General features: G+C 37.6%; 1 protein-coding gene across 1 annotated transcript in view; it reads right to left on the bottom strand.

Moving 5' to 3' along the window:
* jph3b (junctophilin 3b) overlaps nt 1-22,601 on the bottom strand; it is a 44,807-nt gene that overhangs the window by 14,324 nt on the left and 7,882 nt on the right. Inside the window, exons 2-4 of the mRNA XM_044124597.1 lie at nt 14,171-14,657; nt 12,091-12,456; nt 526-650 (exon numbers count right to left, since the gene is read on the bottom strand). Of these exons, the coding sequence (XP_043980532.1) occupies nt 526-650; nt 12,091-12,456; nt 14,171-14,657 (978 nt within the window). The remainder of the gene's footprint in view (nt 1-525; nt 651-12,090; nt 12,457-14,170; nt 14,658-22,601) is intronic.

The raw sequence follows: 22,601 nt of genomic DNA on the forward strand, positions 1-22,601 counted from the left end.
TGTTGAATCCTGAAACATATGTTGGCATCATTGTCAGTTGCTTTGGCAACGAGTCTGCGTGTCGCGTACCCGACACAGAGAGCAAGAAAAAAGTGGTTTTGAGTTGTTCTTCACCATTTTTTCTGTGTTGTTTTCCTTGGCAGTTGCTCATTGCTCTAAATTAATAATATCTACATCTCCAGGTTGTTGACAGAGTTGTTCTACCGTGGCAGTGCAGCTACAGATGGCAAGTAAAAGATCCTCCATAGCTGCGCTGTGCGCATGCATTAATTTCTGGATGTAAACAATAACATGGAATGGGTCCATATCCTCCTGAAAAGTGATTTGTAAGTTAGTTTTGTCTTATTTCAAGTGAATTAAGATATTTACAGTAGAAATAAACCAGAATTAATAAGTAAGATTTTGTGCTTTTGCAGTGAGGTTGAAAATATTTTTTAACTTTTTCATGTCACTCTGCACATTAAGTGTGCAACTTTGTCGTTACGTGGGAATCGTTCCTGGTTTTGGTGTGTATTGGGAGCCCACCGTTTCCAGGGTGCTGGAAGGACGGGGAGAACTGCTTGGCGGTGACCCTCGCCATCCGACTCTCCTCGTGGGCTTTCTGCGCGGCTCCCACCGCCGCCTCTGCTTTGCCCTGCGCGTGAGCCGTCCTGAAGCGCAGAAAACAATGAATACAGCAGCAGAAATATTGCAACATCACAGGAACAACGACGGCCTTTCTGGATAAACAAGTTTTATTTCAAATCAAAGGTTCCCAAGAACTTTGGAGGAGAAACCGGCCCACAGCATCACAGGGCCTCCGCTGTACTTATCAGTGGACATGAAGTGCTTTTCCAAACTGTCAGGAATCCCAATTACATTAGATTTTAGCAAAAACAAAAAAAATTGTTTGTGCAGTTTTTTCTCTTTTCAAACATTTTCAGGATAAGTTTCCAGATTTTTCCATCACTACACTTTGTAGATAAAGATAAAACAAATTAACTAGAGAAGACACTATAATATTACATCATTTATTATGGTCATCAATAATATCTAGTCGTTTCTGGAACAAAGTAAACTAAAATATATCATTTTATCTTTTGAAATTTTTCTTACTGGGGGGTCGATAAATTGGAGGCAGGTTAGTTTTTGTACTTTCAGGGAAGTGAGAGTGTATTTTTATTTAAACTGTTCAGTCAATGGTGAACTGGAAGACATTTGAAATATCCAAAATAAATAAACAAAACAGATAAAATTAATTATGAAATCTTTGTAAGCAAAATTATCCTTTAAAAAAATGAACTAGATGAGACCAAACCACTAGACTGAAGACTTTTATCATCCAGTTTTTGGTAGAGAGAAAAGAGAAAAATGATAAATCATGCAAATAATTAAGCTTGCTTTAATTTATCATGTGATTAATTGATTTATTGCTAATTGTGACAGGCTTAGGCTTATATGAACCAATAATCACAGTTTTCTTTTGCTCTGACAGAAGAGACTTAATCTGTTTCTGGGTTTCATTGTTTATTCCAGGTGATAATTATAAATTTATTACACTAGTTGAGCTAAAGAGGAGACATTTTTTACTACAGAGCTGAAATATGACGGTGAAGCTGCAGAAATTTTATGTTGACTTTAATATAAAATAATTCCTCTCATTGAGTTTGATGTGTTTTAATGGCGGCTTTGCAGGATCTTTTTAAGGTTTTAATTGTTTTTCTATTTCCTGCCTTTTAGGTTATTCTCTGATTACGTCAAGCACACCTTTTGTCTCAATCGCAGCTTCATTCTCTCCGTTTCCCTCCACTCATCCATGCATCGCTTTCCCTTTCCTCTCTCTGGGCAGAAGCAGCCCTGATGCAGTGTTGCATGTCGATGGGTATTGATTTCCTTCCTCTCTGCCTCTCTGCCAGACCCAAACCGTACTCCACACCGCCGAGCACGAGAGCCTGTTGGCTGCTGGGCGGTGAGACGTAAAGGACATGAAGACCGTTCCTTTTTTAACAGAAATAATAAAGAACAAAACGCTTTGCATCCAGCCATGTATTAACGCCAAATATTTGGGTTATTTAGCCAGTCATAACAAAAAAAAAAAAACATGTGATTTTATTTTTCAAAGTCATATTTTCACCATGTTTTAACTTCATTAATAAATATCACAAATATTAAGCAAGCGAGTTAAATACTTAGTTTAGAAAATAAATATTTAGCTTCAGATTGAATATATAGCTGGCAATCTATCTGGTTAATTAATATTTTAGTAAATGTGAGCACACTAAATAATAAGAATTAAACCAAACATTTAGCTCTGAACTAAACATTTAGTCTATCAGCTAAATGTTTAGGTTCAAACCAAATATTCAGTATGCTAGCTAAATATATAGTTTGAAACAAAATATCTATTTTGTAAACTAAATATTTACTTTGCTCAGTAAATATTTAGCTTTCTAATATTTACAAAATGTTTAATTAGCAAGGCAGCTTGCAAAATAAATTATTTAGTTTGTCTCCCTAATTCAATGTTTAGTTTAAAACTGTGATCTTTATTAATGAATGAATAACATGGGGAAAATATGACTTTGCAAAATAATCAATTTTTTTGTCTTATGATTAAACTATGTTTAGTTCGGAGTGTAATATTTAGCCTGCTAATTAAATATTTGCTGTTAAATTGCCGCTGTGTAACTTTACAAATATCAAACCAGCCATTCTCTCACTCTCAATAATCAGTTTATTAAAGATCTTTTTTTTTTTTTGCCTCTGATGGAAATTTGTGAAACTGGAAGTTATAGAAACAAAAAAACAAAGGATTCATTGTTTTTTCCCCTCCCCAACATGTTTCTGCTTGTGAAACAGAACATGTTGATTACAAAATATCTCTTTGTGTCCAAAAGCCAAAGGAAGAAGAGAAAACAGATCTACAGATGGAGAGCAGGAGGAAAAACGAAGCGATGCTGTGAGGTGATGGAGAGACTGGGAGGAGAGACGATGCAGAATGGGGAAAGCAGTGGGAGAGCTAAAAGGTGTTTAAGTTGAATGAATCACAGCCTGACTAATTGTGAGACAGCGTAATTACAGCGCTGTCCAGCAGGCTGTCAACCTCTGCATTAAAGCTGAATTAGGGGGGAAAACGAGGACAAGCCGTTATGTCTTCATCATGACTTCATGACTTTTATGACACAACAGACATTTTGGAGACTCAGTTTGCTTCTTAATGAGGAGAACAAGGGTTACAAAAGTGCTGAGTTTTTCATCATAGTTTAGTTTTATTTAGATATGACTTTTTATTGGTCTGATTCTGTTAGTTTAATTAGTTTTTAGAGTGACTTTAGCCTTCATATTCCTCCAATGGAAATTCGCAAAACGGTGACAGCAAAAGTTGGAGTAAAATACTTGAATTTTACTGGACAGTAAATTGTCCCAGAAGTTATTGCAATAAACAATAATATATAATAATAACAATAATATTTTGTTGTTTTGAAAACATTTAAAGTAATATAACAGTAATGGCACAACAATGCAAGAACACATTCACAAAGACCAGTAACCTTTAAATTATAATGAATGTGTAACAAGACGTTTAAAAAAAACGACATTTTTCATTTAAGCCTTTTTTCAAATAAAATATTAGAAATACATTGAAATATACAAATACACAAAGAATTCAATCTTTTTTTAAAACAAGAAAAAAACAGTTTATTGCTTAAAATGCGACATCATAGCATTCCCTGGTTGATCATCTGTAGCACAGGATGAATCTGCAGATAAAATAATAACTCAACCCTTTTTCCTCAAATTCATATCAATTCAGTGTAGAGCTGAGCTGATAATATGTTTGGATTAACTGATCGTCTTTCACACATTTCCAACCAGCTGAAGCTAAAACTACAACTTGAGCAGTTCTAAGTAGAACATATTTACAAAAATGTTTTTTTCTTAAATGTAAAGTATATGAATTTCTCACAAAGTTTTGGCTTAATATAAATATGTCAATTTTTTTTAGCAAATGGCATTTTTTGTGTCCAGTTAGTGATTAGTTGAATACTAAATTAGTTGACAATTATATCAATAACCAATATGAATAATTGTTTCAGTCCTACATTAAACTCTAACTTCTGATGGTCTGCAGGAAAAAATGCCATAAAATCTTTCTTGAAATGTGCTGGTCACTTCTAAAAAACAATTAAAAAAACATTAGAAAAATATTTGTTCATGCATAATTACAATGCTTTTTGTTTAATTGTTTGCGAAACTTTTACACTATGCTGCTTATTATGAATTGTTTTTAAGTTTTAAAATTATATTTGAAGACACAGGTTTGTTTGCATTTATGTGTTTTTTCTTTATTGATTAATGGCCCTTCTGGTCTTCCGTACGCGTCAGGTTTCATGCTAAATGTGAGTTTGTTTTCTCTGAATTACAGGACATTTCTAAAATAGATCAGTGGGGCATGGATTAGCACTAAATGAACAAGCAGGGAGATCGATGCCAAGAGAGACGAGCGAGAAAAACAAAGGCTGAGAGACAAAACAAAGACGGGACAGAAGAGAGAGCGCAGCGAGCCGAGGAGAAAGTCTAATCCAGGCATCATGCGCTAAGCTCCTCCATCATCTCTGCCATCGCTCTGAAGCAGCTGATGATGAGGACGATGATTCATGTCTCACTGAGCCTTCCGGTTTGCATCACCGCTAATCATTCGTGCGTTCAATCAAGTTGTGGGGACGTAAATCTGTTGACACTCCAGGCTGATATGCTCCCTTTTCTCAAACCAGTTGATTTCTGCTATGAGGATTATCTTAAAGGTGGCCTATTATTCTTCCTTCAACATGTTAGAATAGGTTTATAGCCTATACAAAACAATTACATGACATTTTTTTCACAAAGATCATTCTTTGATGATGAGATTTTAGTTTGCTCAGTTCAGAGCTTTTTCAGAATGAAATGTTTTAGGGTCTCTGTCACTTTAAATTCAGATATTCTGCTGCTGGCCACGCCTCCTAAATCAATGTTTACATTCACTTGAAAATAGCTGCAAACAGATGCACAATTATACAAACGTACAGCACACTGTAAAGTGGATTTAGCTGTGAAACCGGCTGAACAAAAGTCCTGGAACTCAGACTAGGTTGCTAGGTAACGGGTGGAGTTCCACTGGGGTTGCTAGGTGATGGCGCATTCTGCAGGCTTTTGAAACATCCCATATTCCAGGACAAACATTAAGTTATTGCCGATTAAAACCTGGATGTTTTTTTTTTCTAAACTCTGCTGCTGTTTTTGGAAGCGGTAAAAACCCAAAGGTCTGCTTTCTGTGTTGCCAGATGCTTTTGAACACATTTGGCTGGGAAACCAGCTTCAAATTCAAATTCAAACGGACTTTGTTGATCCCAAAGAGAAATTAAATGCTGTTGTAACTCATGTTACCATATTTGGGAGGGTAGTTAAAATTTGACAGGTTTCTTGAAATGTTTCAGAGAAAAATTCTTATAAAATAGTTGCCATTGTGTGGCAGAAAAGCTAATTTTTTTTTATTTATAAAATGCTATGTTATCGCACTTAGTTCAATTAAATTTGAAATCTCTCCAAGATGACGTCAATGATTAGTCACTGGTTAATCAAGTGTCAATGTGTAGTAGCATTTTAAAACAGAAATTTCAGGGCAGCAACATGAATTAAAAAGATATCAACACAAAAAACTCCGTTTTGCATTCCCAGTGGGATCTGGCTCTAGTCAGAATATTACAAATATTACAAAGGACAACCAAAGATCTCATGGATTGTATTAGAAATTAAGATTTTAGCTTATTTTTTTGGATTTGTGCAGGTTTTACATTGATTTTGGGATGGAAACTGTAAAATCTGGCAACCATGCCCCCCTTTTAAGATGGAGTTATATTTCAAAAAATGTATGTTTATTAAAGCAGCGTCCTGTTATGGGATGCAAACAGAGTGAATGTAGTAGTGACTGTGTGTGTGTGTGTGTGTGTGTGCGTGTGTGTGTTGGGCTTCAGGCGAGCTGATGAAACAAGGTCACAGAATTGCAGCAAGAGGCTCCCACCACAAAACACAGTGAGTCACTGGTGTGTTTATCTGGTTTTCACTGATCACAGGTAGCCTAGTGACACATCGGTTACATCAGCACATGTGACTGCGCTAACGAGGGCACATCAGCCGGCGAGCGCACAAATAAATCCTGGATTTACTGTAACATCAGGCACGCGGACAGCAGATTCAATCCCACCAGGTCCTGACTCAACCTTTACCTCCGACCTCACCGCTCAGGTTGCAGAAACATCTCAAAAACTGGCAACGCTAAAAACACGGGCCGTCTCTAGGAAGTAAGCCAGATCCTCCTTGAACCAGTTTTCCTAAGTGCTTTCACTTTGCTCCGAGAAAGAGAATTGCAGCAATTATCCTGTGACTGTTTCACCTCTCAGGGTTTCTCCTGGAGTTCCTCAAGGAAATACCCCCCTCCTCTGTTCTGGGACACTCATGCTGAAGCTGTACGACGCTGCAGGAATCTGGGTTAGATGTTTCTGTTGATGTGTGTGTGTGTGTGTGTAAGAGAGTGGAGAGCCAGGCCAGGCTAAAAGTGTATGCAGAGCAGGGTTATTCTGGAGGGAGAGAGTCTGATCTGCGCCATCATTCTGCACATCAGGAACCTGAGTTTGTACACTACAGTAAAATTCAAGCACTAAGTTTTTAGAAGGTTTGTTTTCAAACTTTTCCAGCACCACATTTGGTACGACGTCATATGAGGGCCATTGCAGTTGCACAACAAGGAGGAGTAAAATTCAAACGCAGCTCAGAACAGGAGGAAAAGAGGAGCCTGTGGAGCTACAGTCACGAGGAATTCAGATCAAATGATCACAGTTCCATTTTAAATAAATAAATATGTCCCAGCTTGCCTCACAGACCAAGTGAGGACATAAGATGTCTCATCGTCCTCTGTTTCCATCTCCAACTTCACAAACTTTCTAGGTTTGAGTTTATGTGCTTAAAACTGGCAACAAAGTGACATCCTACTTTAAACAAGGACACTGTCCGTCCCCAGAAATATGCCGAGGCTTTTTTTCTTCTCCTCTTTCTCATGACCCTGTCCTCATAATATCAGAGCAATGTCTCCCTCAGCAGTCAGAAACTGAGGTTTAACTGGATTAACGGCAGTGGATATGAATGTGAAAATGTCAAATCTGTGAGAAAGAAACAAAGCTGAGCGATTCAACCGTTTATGAGATAAAATAGAAACATAGTTGCTGCAGAAAGTGACTGATTTGATTTATTTTTTAAATTTTTTTGTCTTAGTTGCATTAACTCTTTTCTAGAATAGCGGCGCTCATAGTGGCAGCATGTTGGAGTAACGCTCTTGTGTTTTCTCCCTCTGGATTTGGACGCCGTGCAGCTGCAGTTTCTGCTCTTACATGGTGCGTAACCATGACAACAAGGTGTTTTCACAACTGGTGCCACCTGAAAAACTCAAATAACTCTTGAACTACGACCCCCAAATCCCAAACGAGTTGAAGTTCATCTCTTCTAGCAATCATAACGGGTAGAGACTTCAAGAGGAGCGGCAAAAGCAAATGAGATAGATTAGCATGCTTGCTAGCAACCGATGGTTCATCCAGGACATATTGTCTTTGCTTCCTGGATATTGAACAGTTAGCGTGTCATGACCGTCATGACAGTGTCATAAAGAAACAGTCTTCAGTCAGAGGCCTCTTCTGATTCACTGCAACACTGACTGCAACTCATTCCTGCCCACAGCATCACTATCCACAGTCACTCTGAAGATTCTTAGATGTAATGACATTTAATTTCCCTTTGGGACAAATAAATAATTGTTGAACTGAATTATATATGAAAAGCCTTGGGCTGAAATCTTCCACAAAAAGTGATCAGAGCTCGTTCATTTCATCTTCATCTACTCTGCAAAAACACAAAATCTTATCAAGTAGTTTCTAGTACAAATATCTTAGCACACTTATAAGTAACTTATAAGTAACTTCTCACCAAGATATATGAGCTTTTGTTTAAGTAAATAATTTGAAAAATAAAAAAGCTCTTGTTCCGTTGGCAGATTATTTCACTAAAAACATTAAAAAAGTCTTGTTGCAAGTGAAATAATCTGCCAATGAAACTATTGCTTTTTCCATCAGTAATAAGTATTTAGTTAGTTTTGTCTTATTTCAAGTTTATGAACATATTTACACTTGAACCTAAACCAAAACATCTTGATAAGATTTTGTGTTTTTGCAGTTCAATCGTGTTCAGCAGAAAAACATTCCTCAGATTATTTTTTATTATACTTCTTGTTTTTTGTGATGTTTAAATTTCTCTGAGAACTTTCGTTCTGTCTGCATCTTCATTCTGCACTACTGAATCTTTTCACACACTGACTCCATGACCACGAGGTTAGAGATGCTACACATTATTACAATTGATCTGCTCCAAGGTCAAATGCTAATCCGATAGAGGAGCTAACCCACTTTCAGAGAGAAGTTTCATTCACCGTCTCCGACTGCTGTCACACTTTCAGAAAACTTCTGTTTCTTCCTCCTTATAAGGGAAAAAATCTGCCAGGAGAGCTAGTACTTTTCCAAAAATATTAAGGAATTATTAACTCACAACAAGCTACAATTTCTAATGTCTAATGTCTAAATATATAAAATAGTCACTGAACTCTGATCCAAAACTGCACTGCATTCTGGGTTTTGTAGGCAAAAGAAAGGCTTTAGAAGAGAAACTATGGCATCAACTAACTCACTCACTCTGAGTGACTGAGTTACGGTTTAAAATTTTGACACTGTGCCTCATAACTGCTAAAAATAAAAAAACAGCAAAGATAAAACCGTAGACAGAAAAGGAAAGGTCACGGCCACCAGTTTGGCAGGATTTCAGATTATTTAAACAAAAATCCAATCTCTAATTATCAATATCGACCGATATGAAATGCTTACATTGTGATATGTTTTTATCCATATTGGTCCGCCCTACGCTTTACAGCCAACTCACTAACAAAGTTTTTGCATCATAGCCTGACCTCAACAACAGTCTGAATGCCTTCAATGCCACCAGGTTGCAATATTACCTTATTTTCCGGACTATAAAACGCACATATAATAATTTTTTTAAAAACTGGAAACGTACATATATTAGCCGCACCGGGATATAAGTTGATGGTATCTCCGCTGCTCTCGGTTTTCTGCAGCAGGGGGCAGCGTTCTAATAAATCTGCTAGATTTATCAATGCTGAACCATGGTTTCGTTCACGCTGAGCTCACGTCCAGCGGCTCTATTTCCTTCCTGTACTGCCGGATCGATAGACCTCAACTTAAAAGCTGCATCATATGAGTTTGAAGAAATTTCTCCGTCGTGCCTAGTGCTAGCTTGTGCTTGTTAAATGAAAATTAGCACTTTCTTCTTTGAATTCCAATTTTGACTTCCAATGATTCACTTCCTGCTGAAGAGCCCCCTGGCGGTTGAAGAAAAATCCACAGAAAACCCACACAGAGCTATAAGCCGCATGGTTCAAAGCGTAGGAAAAAAGTAGTCGCTTATAGTCCCAAAAATACAGTAATGTGAATCTTTATCTTTAGGTTCTGGGACAGTAAATTAATTCCTCCTCTAAGTCCTAAAACTAAAAGTTGAGCCTCATATCTCACCCTGGAGCTGTTAGCTGCTGTGAAGCAGGTCAGGACAGAACCATTAACCCCGGATGTGCTCAGCGTTTAGCTAAATGGGAACAGGCTCCGGTTTCCTGGACCGTCACGCTTCGATTGCCGCCTCAACCCTCCTTAACCCCGAGACTGATCTTATTCTGTCACTGATTCAGGACTGATTGAGAGGAAACAGTCCTGCAGTTAGCTTAGCATCGCTAACAAGTAAGTGTTCAAGGTAAACATGGAGGACAGAATGAAAGTAAAAAAGACAATTAATTGATAAATCAGATTAAAAAATAAGCATTTTTAATACAATATGAGAAATATATTAAGACATGAAAATAAACAGTTATATTAAGGTTTTAAGTGAGAAAATAAACATGTCAACCGCCTGACTTAGCATGAATGCAGTGCAGAGTTGATGTGGTGATTAATCTTTGGATTAACTGATTAATAACTGGATGCAGAAGTTCTTTAATAGAAGATATTTTTCAATTTATTTTACAGAATTTGAACCGGATTAAGTTAAAACTGACACCTGAAGAGTTCTGGGTAGAATATATTTACAGATAAAGACGGCTTTTTCATTTTAAATACAAAATTTTTTTACATTTTGTACAGTTTTAATTTCTGCTCCCACTGTTGTTTTTCAGTAAATGGACAGTAAACAATTAATCGATTACTAAACTAGTTGAGGATTATTCCACTAATCGACTTCTGTATGTTTTAAATGATTCTGTTTCATTATAATGGTGTATTTGTAGAGATTTGTGATTAATGAAGTTAGAAGTGTAAAAGGACACATATATTAAAGTTCACAGTGTACCTTTTACTTAAATTCACTGTTAATAATTCTCTTTTTTAAAATAATAAAGAATAATCTGACTCATAAAATCACTTGCTTTTGTTCTTTTATGAAAATACTGACAACGTTTTGGTTCAATCCACATTTCTTTCCCCAACGTCACTGCAGCTGCATGAGAAACCTTGATTTTCCCAAAGAGCAGGTTTTAGTAAAAGCTGGGAGTGCGTTCAGTCTTGTGTGGGTGATTTTTTTAAAAGTTGTGCTACAGAACGTTGTGTTGTGCACATAATCATTTCTGCATGTGCTCAGATTTAAAAGGGTACACCGCATGCTCAACCGAAACGGGTATCACAAATATTCACGGACCATTACAGCTCTACTGATTAGTAATGCGCCGCTCGCACATGGCAGCTTTACATTTTTCATTTATTCGGTAATATAATCAAAATAGACGGCAATAAAAACATTGCTTTGACTTATTATTGACAAAATACTGGAAGAAATAGCAGCTTTGGACTTTTTGAGTCATATTATTTCAGTTTGACTTAAAGGCAAGAATTTCTACAAAATGTACACTTTGCAAAAAGTTTCCATGCTTTTTCTTTGTTAAAATTTTTTTGGGAAATGGGCGTGGCCACAAGACAAATGGGCGTGGCCACGAGACAAATGGGATCAAGAGACAGAGGGGTGTGGTCAAGCGTCCCTCTGTCTCTTGGCAGAGGGACACTGATAAGCAGAGAGGGTTAAGAGGGAGAAGCATTGCTGCCAACTTAGTGACTTTGTTGCAATATTTAGCAACTTTTAAGATCCTCTAGTGACTTTTCCAAAAAAATGATTAGTAGCAAATCTTGCGACTTTTTTCTGTAATCAGAAACTACGGCTGCAAACACGAGAAAGCACCAGTGGCTAAGGTATGCTAAGGTTAGTTAGCATGGCCACAGATAATGGCAGATGAATGGTTTTCCTGTAACCTGTCTCTGTCATTAGCACATTTAGCAGCGCATTTACAGGGATGATTGACAGCGCTCAGGCCCACCTCCTGGCTCTCATTGGTTCTTCAGGGAGCAATGGCAGTTCAGGAAGGAGGTGGAGGAGATCAATCTCTTTACAGATTATCCATCTTGTTTTATTTTGTCAGAACATAGTGAGTTTTAACAGAAATGTAAAAAACGTATTTTTATAAAAATTAGATACTGCAGCTTTAACAGAGCTGTGTGACAGACATCAACCAAGCTGAAGAATTGTAGAACTGCACTCTATATTTCAGAATTAAACAAATGTAAACAAAATGTCACAAAGAGATGGCGTCAAGGATCAATTTATACAATTTATCTGCAAAAAAACCCAAAAACTAATTTAAGCTGAAGTTCAACAAATTGTGCGGTATATAATTGTACCATGTGCTATATGGATGTTGTGGTATTTTTATTGCTGTTTTTTCATGTTATGTATTCATTTGCTAAGCAGATTGCCCCTTGGGAGACAATAATGTTAATTTCCAGATGCTTGTGGTGTTCCTCTAGTGAAGAGCATCAGACCTGAACAGGAGGATTTGATCCGGTCGTCGTTATTTACAGTAAAAACTTTAAACTAAAATGATTTTCTGAGGATTTGCCTTTGAGTACCAGAACCAGTCGGACCTCTTACCTGGACAGAGCGATCTCGGCCTTCTGCCGGGCGATGTCCGCCGCCTTCTGGGCCCCCTCCACGGCTCGGTCCACCTTCTCCCGGATTTTGCTGGCGCGGAGCGGGATCAGGTTCTTCCGCTTGCCGCTCACCAGGATGTTCTGCTTGTATTTCCCTTCCTCCTTGGTGCCGTCGGGGAACGTGGTGCAGCCGTAGCCGTGTCGCTTGTTGCTCAGCCACTCGCCCTCGTACTGCAGCCCGTCGGACCGCCGACTCACGCCGAATCCCGTCCGCTTGTCGTTCTTCCACTCCCCGCAGTACGTCTCCGTCGCTGTGGCGTCAACGTCGTCGTCCGCGACCGCCAGTTCTGCGTCTGCGTCTCCGAGGCTGGAAAGAGCAAAGGTCGATTTATATTTTTATTTTAAAACTATTTCTTATCTGGGAAAACAAATACATTCATCTACACAGGGCCGGCCCAAACCTTTCTGGGGCCCTAAGCAGGTTTTCATTTGGGCCCCCCCTAACAACATGTCAACACCAGATGCTTCATCCATCCTAAACTGCTCCATCTGTGTCACAATAACAAATTTTATCACTGCAATAAATGATCATTTTGTTTTGAGACCATTTTCAAGTATTATAATTGTAATGGCAAAATAATGCCAGAACACATTCTCAAAAATTAATAAACTTTAAACTCTAACAAACATTTACCTCTGGAACTGGAAGACATTTTAAATATCCAAACTGTATATATAAAACAACAGAAACACCAAATAACTTGAATTTTCTCTGTAAACAAAACTGTCCTTCAAAAAAAGGGCGAGTTGAGACCAAAACCCCAGACTGAAAACTTTTATCCAGTTTTTGTTAGAAGGAGAAAAGATAAAATGATTGATTTATTACTTTTTGCTACAAGCCTATCATTAGCATTATCACTGTATGTAATTAGCTTACAACATAGTGGTGTTATCATGGTGATAGATTTTAACCTCACGTGAGCAGAAACCAAAAAATTTATATTTGGATTTTGAAATGCAGAGTAATATTTAATGTGTCAAATTTACTTGAAAGTAAGATAGTGGAGTTTGTGTTAAGTCAATGATATTTACATTTTAAAAACGTACTAGTTCCAATGGCAGATTATTTTACTAAAATCAGAAAAATGTCTTGTCATAAATGAAATAATCAATATTAAGGAATTATTGTCTTAAAAGTTACTAGAAAGTTAATTTCGTCTTATTTCAAATGTACAAAGATATTTGCACTAGAAACTGTATGTGATTGAACCTGGAAAATTCAGATTTCTGTCCTCAGTTTTTGCTTGAAAAATGCAGCTGCAAAAATTTTGCCTTAGACAAGAAGAATTAAAGAGGACCTATGATGCAAAATCCACATTTTGGGAGTTTTGGTTCTTCCATTTGGGTCTCAACAGTTTCTAAGAACATGCCAGGAGCTTAAAAAAACTGCCATCCGTTTTTTAATGTCTTTTAGTGCTTGTAAAGGGCGCTGATTCAAACACCTCCTGATTGTAAAGTTACATTTGAAGGGCATTATGACGTTACGTTGCAACCCCAGCAGAGTTCCACCCATCAGCCAGCAACCCAATCAGAGATCCAGCACGTTTGGTCAGCTGGTTTTACCGCTGGATGCGCAACAATGGCTGCTGGAAAAGACAAAGTGTTTTATTGTTGACTTATCATCCAGAAATCTCTTACTGGATTCTTGTTGATCGTGCAGGAGACTCTACTAATGCTTTTCACGTACGGTGTATAACTGCACATTTATTTGTAGCTATTTTCACGTGTGTGTCTACACACTGAGTTAGGGGGCGTGGCCAGTAGCAAATTACTTGGATTGAAAGGAACAATATGCCCTAAATCAGTTAACATCCCTTTATCTAAGAAATATTTTAATGATGAGGTTTTGTATAGATCACAGACCTGGCCTGTTGTATTCAAGGAAGCATAATAGGTCACTTTATAAATTATGTGTGGATATAAAATTTACCACCAGTTCCTAATAAATGCATTTTTACTCTGAATAAAATGTCCTCTGTAATTCCAGGTATTTAATGTCTTTAATTGCTGATTCAGGTTACCTGATGGTGGAGTTGATGTCCGATGCAGCTGAGGAGACGGTGCTCATCCCAGCCTCGCTCCGAAACGAGCTCTGTTTGGACCTCTGCGACGCCAGAGAGCTCCTGGACTCGGACTTCCTGAGCTTGAGGCCGGACAGGATGGACCTCCGGAACAATCCTCCTTTCCTCTTCCCCTTCAGCAGCTCCGCCTCGCTGTGCGCCGTCAACACGAAGCCTCCGCGGGACACCGCTGGGCTGCTGCCGCTGCTGCCCGTGCTGCACATGGAGACGCTGGTGGTCAGAGTTCCCGGAACCGTGGGCGGGCCCGGAACCAGGGCGCCCGTTCGGTCCAGCAGCGCGGTTCCGTTGCTGTGCTCCGAACCAGAACGGAGAGAGTTTATGGAGGTGCGTAAAGGAGAGCGGATGACGGCCGCCATGCCGTATGGAACGCTCTGCCGGACGCCGTAGCCGTGACGCATCCCTCCGACCCACTGACCCTGAAATGTTCCTGGAAGAACAGAGCAGAAAGAACACGGGTCAGATGCTAAAATACAACCAGAACACAACAAACACTTAGAACTGTGATAAACAGGATGGAAACCTCAGACTAGCCGTGTTTCCATCACATTTTTATGTGTCAAGTATCACAGTGAGACGGAGCAAAGTACGGCTTAGAGCCGCTGTTCATGGAACAAAAAGAGTGAATTTCCACCAAAAAAACAAAATTTTGAAATTAAGCTGAGAAATTTTTCTGAAAAAAATTGATAAATAAATTCTACATTTGAAAAGTCAAAGAAATTACCAAAAAAATTAAGAAAACTTTTGTTTCATCTCATAAATTGTCCAGCAAAAATTAGGGACTTTCTAGATTTGAAAAATGTTAAATGTGCAAGAAAAAAACTGAAATTTAGAGACTAGTCTCAAATGTTCTGGAATAAACGTGGAAATTTATATTTAGAATGTTTAAAAGAAAATGTATTTTTCAGTTTTATTTCTAAAATATTTCTGAGGTTACTCTCAAAATTCCCAAGTTTTTTGATGCAAATTTTAAACTTTTGAGCTTTAAAAAGTAAATATTTCAGAATTTTTTCAAGCACATTTTAAAATTTTTTCATACATTTCTGAGATTAATCTCAAAATGTTTTGGCTGAAATTTAATCACTTTTTTTTCTTTCCTAATAGTTTGAAATCTGATAAAAGCGACTAGCCACCAATGTAACCAATCAAGATGCTCCGTTGTAACCAATAAGAAAATGCAACTGCAGTAGCCAGCATTCAACCTAAAGAGGGCAGCACTGAGGCAGTTTTAGGCAAAATATTACAGAACTAAACAAATTGTCAACTAATTTGGATACAAAGACAGCACAAGTCTCAAATGTGCAAAGGCATAAAATTACTTAAAATAAAAATAAAATTATTGGTGCAATAAAATACATTACATATACTGACTTTAATTACAAAAAAAAAAGAGCAAAACCAAAGTTTGTAACAAAGAGGAGAATATTGAGTTTGGCAGGAGAAACAAAGCATCTCATATTTTTGATTATTATGTGTAAGTTGAATTTTTTCAGATTTCTCTGTAAAGTTTAGAAGTTCCTGTCGTCACACTCTCCATTCATATCATCCCTGCTGCAGAACAATCCCTGCATCTCAGAGTTGCTGGAAAGTAGGCCATCAGAATGTGTGTGTAGGCGTGTGTGTGTGTGTTTCCAGTTTTCCTCTCTCACACACTCTCCAGCGGAAGTGTGTGTTCCAATCGGAGAGCAAGCGATCCGCCTGCCCGACCCCTCTGATGTAACAGCACTCTGATTCATTCTGGAGCAAACGCACGACTACATGCCCATATAAGGACTGCTTCCACGTCCTGCGTCTGCATCGCAAACAAACGGCTCCCTGCTGGGACTGAGGGTCAGGGAAAGCAGGAAGTGGTGAATGGAGCCAAACTCACACACACCGAACAGCGTGCCAAGCGGTGCCAACTCCAAACCTGCCCCTGTCATCGGGAAGATCTGCCCCCATACCTGCACACACACTAACACACACACACACCCGCGCAGGGCCTGTGTCAGAGACAGATGGGCAACACATCTGGCCAGCCCTTTGTAATCATGTCAGCACACAGCTGTACGGCCATATGAGAGACGGATCAAAGAACGCACACACGTACGTGAGCAACAGCTTAATGAGATTTTATCAAATGGAGCAGAGCCAGGAGGAAGAGGAGAGGAAGAAGAATCAGGAAGAGGAGGAGGAGGAGAGCGCTGACTGTGCAGAAGGAAACCAGACAGGGAGCTGAGCAGTCCTGGATATTAAGAGACTGTCGACACGTTTTGTTAAAATAAAAACACTAAAACGAAGAAAGAAACAACACCTGATGCTGCAGCTGCTTAAATATCTGACCATCAGGTTTTTATTATGATGGTGTGTTACAAAGGGGAAGAAAGGAGGAAGAAATTTCTGCCAAAACGTTTCAAGGTTAGTCTCAGAAAATGTGTAGAATTATTTTTGGTAAGTTCTGAGTTTCAGTAGTTGACAATTTGCGCCAAAAAAACTCAGAAAATTTGAAATTAATTTCAGAAATTTTCTAGAACAAACATGAAAATTTGAAAAATTTTTAGAAAAAAACTCATTTTGATCATATCAGAATGTTTCTAGAACAAATCGGAAATTTCTGAGTTTGAAAACTCATAAATTTGCTATAAATACCTGAGAAATGTTGTGATTAATCTCAAGTTAGACATTTTCAAGTTTCAAGAGTCAAACATTTTCTAGAAAAACTCAATCATCTTTAGTCGCATTGATTACTGCAACAGCATCTTCACAGACCTGCCAACAAAATCAACCCTCCAGCTGCAGCTGATTCAGAATGCTGCTGCTGGCGTTCTGACTAAAACCAGGACGTTAGAGTACATCATCCTGTTCTAAAGCCCCTCCACTGGCTCCCTGCAGCTCAGAGAATAAACTTTAAAATACTGTTGTTAGCTTATAAGTCTCTAAACGGTTTATCACCACAGTACATTAAAGATCTGCAGTTGTCATAGCAACCTTCCAGAACCTCTCGGGTCTTCTGGTTCTGGTTCTGCTCTGCATCCAGAACCTGAACCAAACATGAAGAAGCAGCTATGGACCACAAATCTGGAACAAGCTTCCAGAAAACTGCCAAAATGCTGAAACACTGAGTTCCTTTAAATAAAAGCTGACAACCCACCAGTTTAGAGTTGAATTTGAAACATTATAACTGAAACATTAATCAACATATTAGATGTATAATGATGACACTGCTTGACACAATATGATGTTTACTGGTTGACTGCGTCTTTTATGACTTTGTATTTTTGTGCTTTTATGATGCCTTGTTGCTGAAATGTGCTACACAAATAAACTTGATTGATTGATTGGTTATTTAAATAACAATATGCAGTTGTGATGATTGGAAATATGACTGAACTTGTGAATTGTTTATCCAAAGGGCTTTCCTGCCCTCGTGAAGTCAGGCCCTCCTGGGCGCCGCGGTGCTGCGGACCTGATCAGCTGCCAGCGGCGAGTCCAAATGAGGGAATATATGTGAGGCAGCGTGTGGGCCGTTGCTGCTTCATGGAAGCGTTTACAAGCCTGACTCTGGAACGTCGGAGAAAATGAAATATTTTCTAGTTGCTCTCCATGGTGCTGAAAGACCAGCAAGGAGCCGTTTCCCATCGCATTCTGCTCTGCTTACAGTTGGAGAGATGTGGCTTAAAAATAAAATCTAAGACTCGTTTCATGCATGATCTGAGCTCCGTTTTTAATCAGTTTCTGTTTCTCTGTTTCTTTTCTAAAAATGAAATTACAAATAACTGAAAATATTTTCAGAATGTGGCTTTTCAAAATGTGAGTTGTATGACGGACTATCAGGGCCAGATTAATTACAACAAAATAATCATGATATCAGCAAAAATAATACAATTTTACCATAAGAACACCCTTACATTTCAAGGAAAAAGTCTTTTAAATTAAGAAAAATCTCAAAAATGTGCAGAGAAAAATATAAAATCTTGACAAATTTCTGAAGAAAAGAAAACGTTTGAAACTTAGAAGTGTCCAAGTTTTTTTTTTCGAAAATTTCTGAGATTCATCTCAAAATCTTTTAGAATTTTCTAGCAAGTTTTGGACTTTTCAAACTCAGAAATTTCTGATTTTATCTCAATTTATCTCAAAATTTCAGAGTTTTTTTCTTCTCAATTTTCAACCTGACAAGCTATGAAACTTTCTTGTTTTTTCGAGAAAATTTGCTTAAATATTTCTGATTTTTTGGGGGGCAGAAATGTACTAATTGTTTTGTTTCTCCAGTGGCCCTAATTCGCCATTGTTTTTATATTTTATAGTAGAAATTCAAAGTCCAAATAAATAGAAGCTGTAAAATCCGCTTGTCAAACAAGATGGCCGCCTTCTGACTTTTGAACACTCATGGAGCGCATTGATGAAAAAAAAAAAATCCAGATCTTTAAAAGCCAAAATGTAATTAATCAATAAAATCGATTAATCGGCCAGTCTTTCTTACAGTTCTGCGGGAAAATATGAATCTGCAAAATGAAATCTCTGACAGGAGAGAAACGAGGCAGCATCAGGTTATCTTCTCTTTACAGCCGTGAACCCGTCACTGCTGCGCTGACGTAAAACAGACCTTTCCGATGTGACAAGGCTTCAACCTCTGGCCTGTACAGTTGTGAGGAGAATCCGCTTCGCAGCTCGCACGTCAAAACAATTTTCCTGATTTCTGCCTGGAGGCGCCAGCGGCAGTCATCATACGGGCCTCAAACCGGGCCGCTGCGTCAGCAGGCGCGAGGTAGTCACACGAAAACACCGACAGCGATGAGATCAAGAATGCAGAAACACTGAAGCGGTTGGATCACGTGCCAAACAACAAACACGCTTCCTGTCCGAGTTAAAAAAACCGTCTGAGGGTTTGTGTTTCACTCTGAGGATGGAAAACCTGTCAAAATCTTTAAATATGGCCTTACTCTACGCTTAAATTCTGATTTCATTCATCAAAAAGTCTTCTGGTGACGCAACTTTGGAGTTCAGCCTCTTGTCAGATTTAGCACAGCGTTCTCAAAGCAGAGGCCACCAGGGGGCGCTGTGGGGGCCTCAGAAAGTTGGAGAGAAGATAAAGAAAAAATCATAAAAAATGTAAAAAAATTTATCGCATAAACTTCTAAATCTTTTTTTTAACTTAATTTTTGTTTTATATTATTTAGTCATATTTTAAAATTAAATATAAGTTCAAATAATTGACTTAGATGTTATTTCTGATGCTCATTTTCTGATTGGCTGCCAGGGAAATTCATTCAAACCAAAAGAACCTGACGACAAAAAACATAAGAGCTGTGAGAATAAACTAAAGTTTGATGTGAATAATATAAAATATTAAAAATGTTCTTATAATCAAATGTTGAACAATTGCATTGTCTGGTAATAAAGTCAGTATTTTATCTGATAAAAATGTTACGCCACAGAACTACTGACATCTAAAATCAAACAATATGACTTAGCATTTATTCAAAATGAATGCAATAATTATTGAATAGTGAATAAAAACATTCTAAAAGTTGATATTTCTGTACATATGTTGCAGCATTATCTGTAGATTTGCAGAGGGGGTTGACGCTCCTTTGGCATGGAAAATTTTGGAAACCTCATGGGGACCAAGGAGAGTTTAAAGTTCAGAACTGAAGAAGGGGCGGGGCTAAGCATTCACAGGACAGTCAGTTTAAATATAAAATGTTAAAACAGTTCAACGGGTTTGAATAGCGACTTCAGCTGAAAAAAGAACAGAAAAGATGAAACATTTTCTTATTTTTACTGTCCAGCTCGCCCTGCGTCAGCAGAGGCAGAGGACACGCTCCCAGGATAAAGATCTGGATTTGTTTAATGTTTCAGACTGCTCTGCTAATCCTCACTACAAACACCAAACCACCGTTACGTAAGCTGAGCCCTGCAGAGGAGCAGCAGTGGTAGTAGACGTGGCGCGGATTACGACTGGAAAACAAGGACGTCACAACAGAGTCCAAAAAACTTTCAGGTTGTCGAACGTCAGCGCTTTTCACAAAAAATGTATGAAACATCAGATACTAAGGATTAAAATTCTTCAGTTTTTTTCATTCTTATTCATTTATGTATCATCTTCAAACCTGAAAACATTACTGTGGGATTGAACAACGCTTGCTGGGTGGGTAGATAAATGTGTTGTTGAGACAAACTGTGGCTGACCACTGAAAAGAGGGAAGGTCAGCGTGAAGCTAAACCTCAGTTTGAGACTTTTATCCGTTTAAGAGCTTTTCCATTGGCCTTTTTTTCTGTCTGAGTCTCACAGATTTCTGTTCAGGGATTAAAAATCTACTCTGAAATTTTCTGAAAAAGACCCACAAAAACAGTCAGTCCTGTATATGTTGCTTAAAGTAATAAGATTAAGATTCCCTCCATAAATGAGGGTGATGAAATCTGCAAACAGAAACACTAACTTTATTTTTGAGGAAATAAAATCTTTTATTCAGACAGTATTTCAGGCAGTCAGAATCCCTGTTGGCAGCTCCTGCATTATTTATTTTTCTGGCCAATTGCTGCGTTTCATTTGGTGCAAACTGCATTTTGCTGGAGCAGCTTGATGCTGATAAGAGGAAAATATGTTGCATCACCAAAAACACGTGACAGAAAAAGTACAATCCGCTTATAAAGCTGCAGCTGGAACCAAAGCTTTTTAAACTTCTTTAAAATAAAAGTAGAAATATAACAATTTCATTACTAATAAATTATTTATGGAAATGTCCCAAAATATGCATATTACTGCTGTATAACAATGGTAGCAATAATAAATACATTAATTAATGTATATAAATAAGTTTATTTTTATGAAAATTGTTTAGATTTTTTGTACAGTTTTTACTCAATCACTGTTCTGTCTGTGTTGAACTTTCAGCAAATTGTCTTTTTTTAAGCCTGTATAGTTAATTGATTACTACAATAGTTAACAATTCTTTCAATAACTGATTCTTTGGGATCAATTCGATATGACTAGTTATTTTTTATTTTACATTTTATAAATTTGATAAACATTTTGTACTTGATATTTATGTAACTACAACCTGTTTTGGGATAATATAGTTGTGAATAATATAATAATAGTTGTAGAGGAGAATAAAGTTAAAAACAGCCCTGGTAGATGAACTCCTGGCGTTTATCATTAATCTGAAAACTGTGCGGAAAGCACAGAGGTTAACTACCGGAAATGTGCCAATTTCCTGGAGTTGACGATCTGATCTGTACCGGGTAAAGTGGTTAAGAGGATAAACTGGTAAAGAATAAAGGAATTAGTCATCATTCAGACCGAGAAGGAGCTGTGGCGGCATCGTCAGAGGAAATATTTTAGGAAACGGACTGTGGTCAGAACTAAACACCCACTGCTGTCTTCATTTCCTGCTGAACACAATTAAAAGCAGTTACACACCGATCTGCGCTTTTTCTCTAAATTTTACTCTTCTTCAATTTTCCAACTATCTCTTTGCTTTTTGCTGGAACATCAAGATTTGAACTTTCTGAGAAGCTTCAGTCTAAGTGATGCAACAGCAAGCAGTTCTGAGGAAGTGCTGATGTGCAGCAAATTAAACTCAACAGGCATTAAAGACAGATGTTCATGGGAAGGGAAAAAGGTAGAGATGTTGTAATATACAGTAAAATTTGTTTCCTAGGATATACCAATACTGTCCATCATGGCTAAAACTTCCTGTTAACTAAAACGACTGAATCATCTCAGCCTTCCAACTTTTTACCCAAACAACCTGACACATATTCACTATAATCCTGTCCCTAACTATGTACATTTAATCTAAATTATCCACAAGACTATTAGGCAAATATTCTGTGGATATTTAAAAAATGTAAAATTTAAAAATTTTTTTGGAGGCGAACGTGATATCGGGTGTAAAATTCACAAGCCGTGTTTCCATCAAAGGTTTATTATGCATATTTTGAAGTGTTGAATCAGAAAACTTTTAATGGAAACACAAAATTCATAATAACTTAAAGCTTTTATGCCAGCGTAATGCAGTTTTTGGCTTTTCTGAAAAAGAGTTAATCCACTGAAAGGGAGAAGGAAACACATATGATGAATAAACTATGACATTTACTCACATTTCTACTAATCTGGAACTGAAATTTTCTGTTTAGTAAATCTCCAGTATATTCAAAAACAATTCTATTATTTAAAAACAAAATTTTCTGTGTTTTACTGTAAATTTCATATATATTCACAAGCTTTTCTATTTCTTAAAAACAGGAATTCTGTCCTTTTTTATGATAAAGTTTCTGTATATTGACAAACACTTGTATTGTTTAAAAACCAGAAATTTTCTCAATTTTTACAGTAAATAATCTGTGTATCCAAAAACACTTCCATGTTTTAGAAAACATATTTTTAATA

Source organism: Gambusia affinis, linkage group LG08 (assembly GCF_019740435.1).
Source record: "Gambusia affinis linkage group LG08, SWU_Gaff_1.0, whole genome shotgun sequence".
NCBI lineage: Eukaryota > Metazoa > Chordata > Actinopteri > Cyprinodontiformes > Poeciliidae > Gambusia > Gambusia affinis.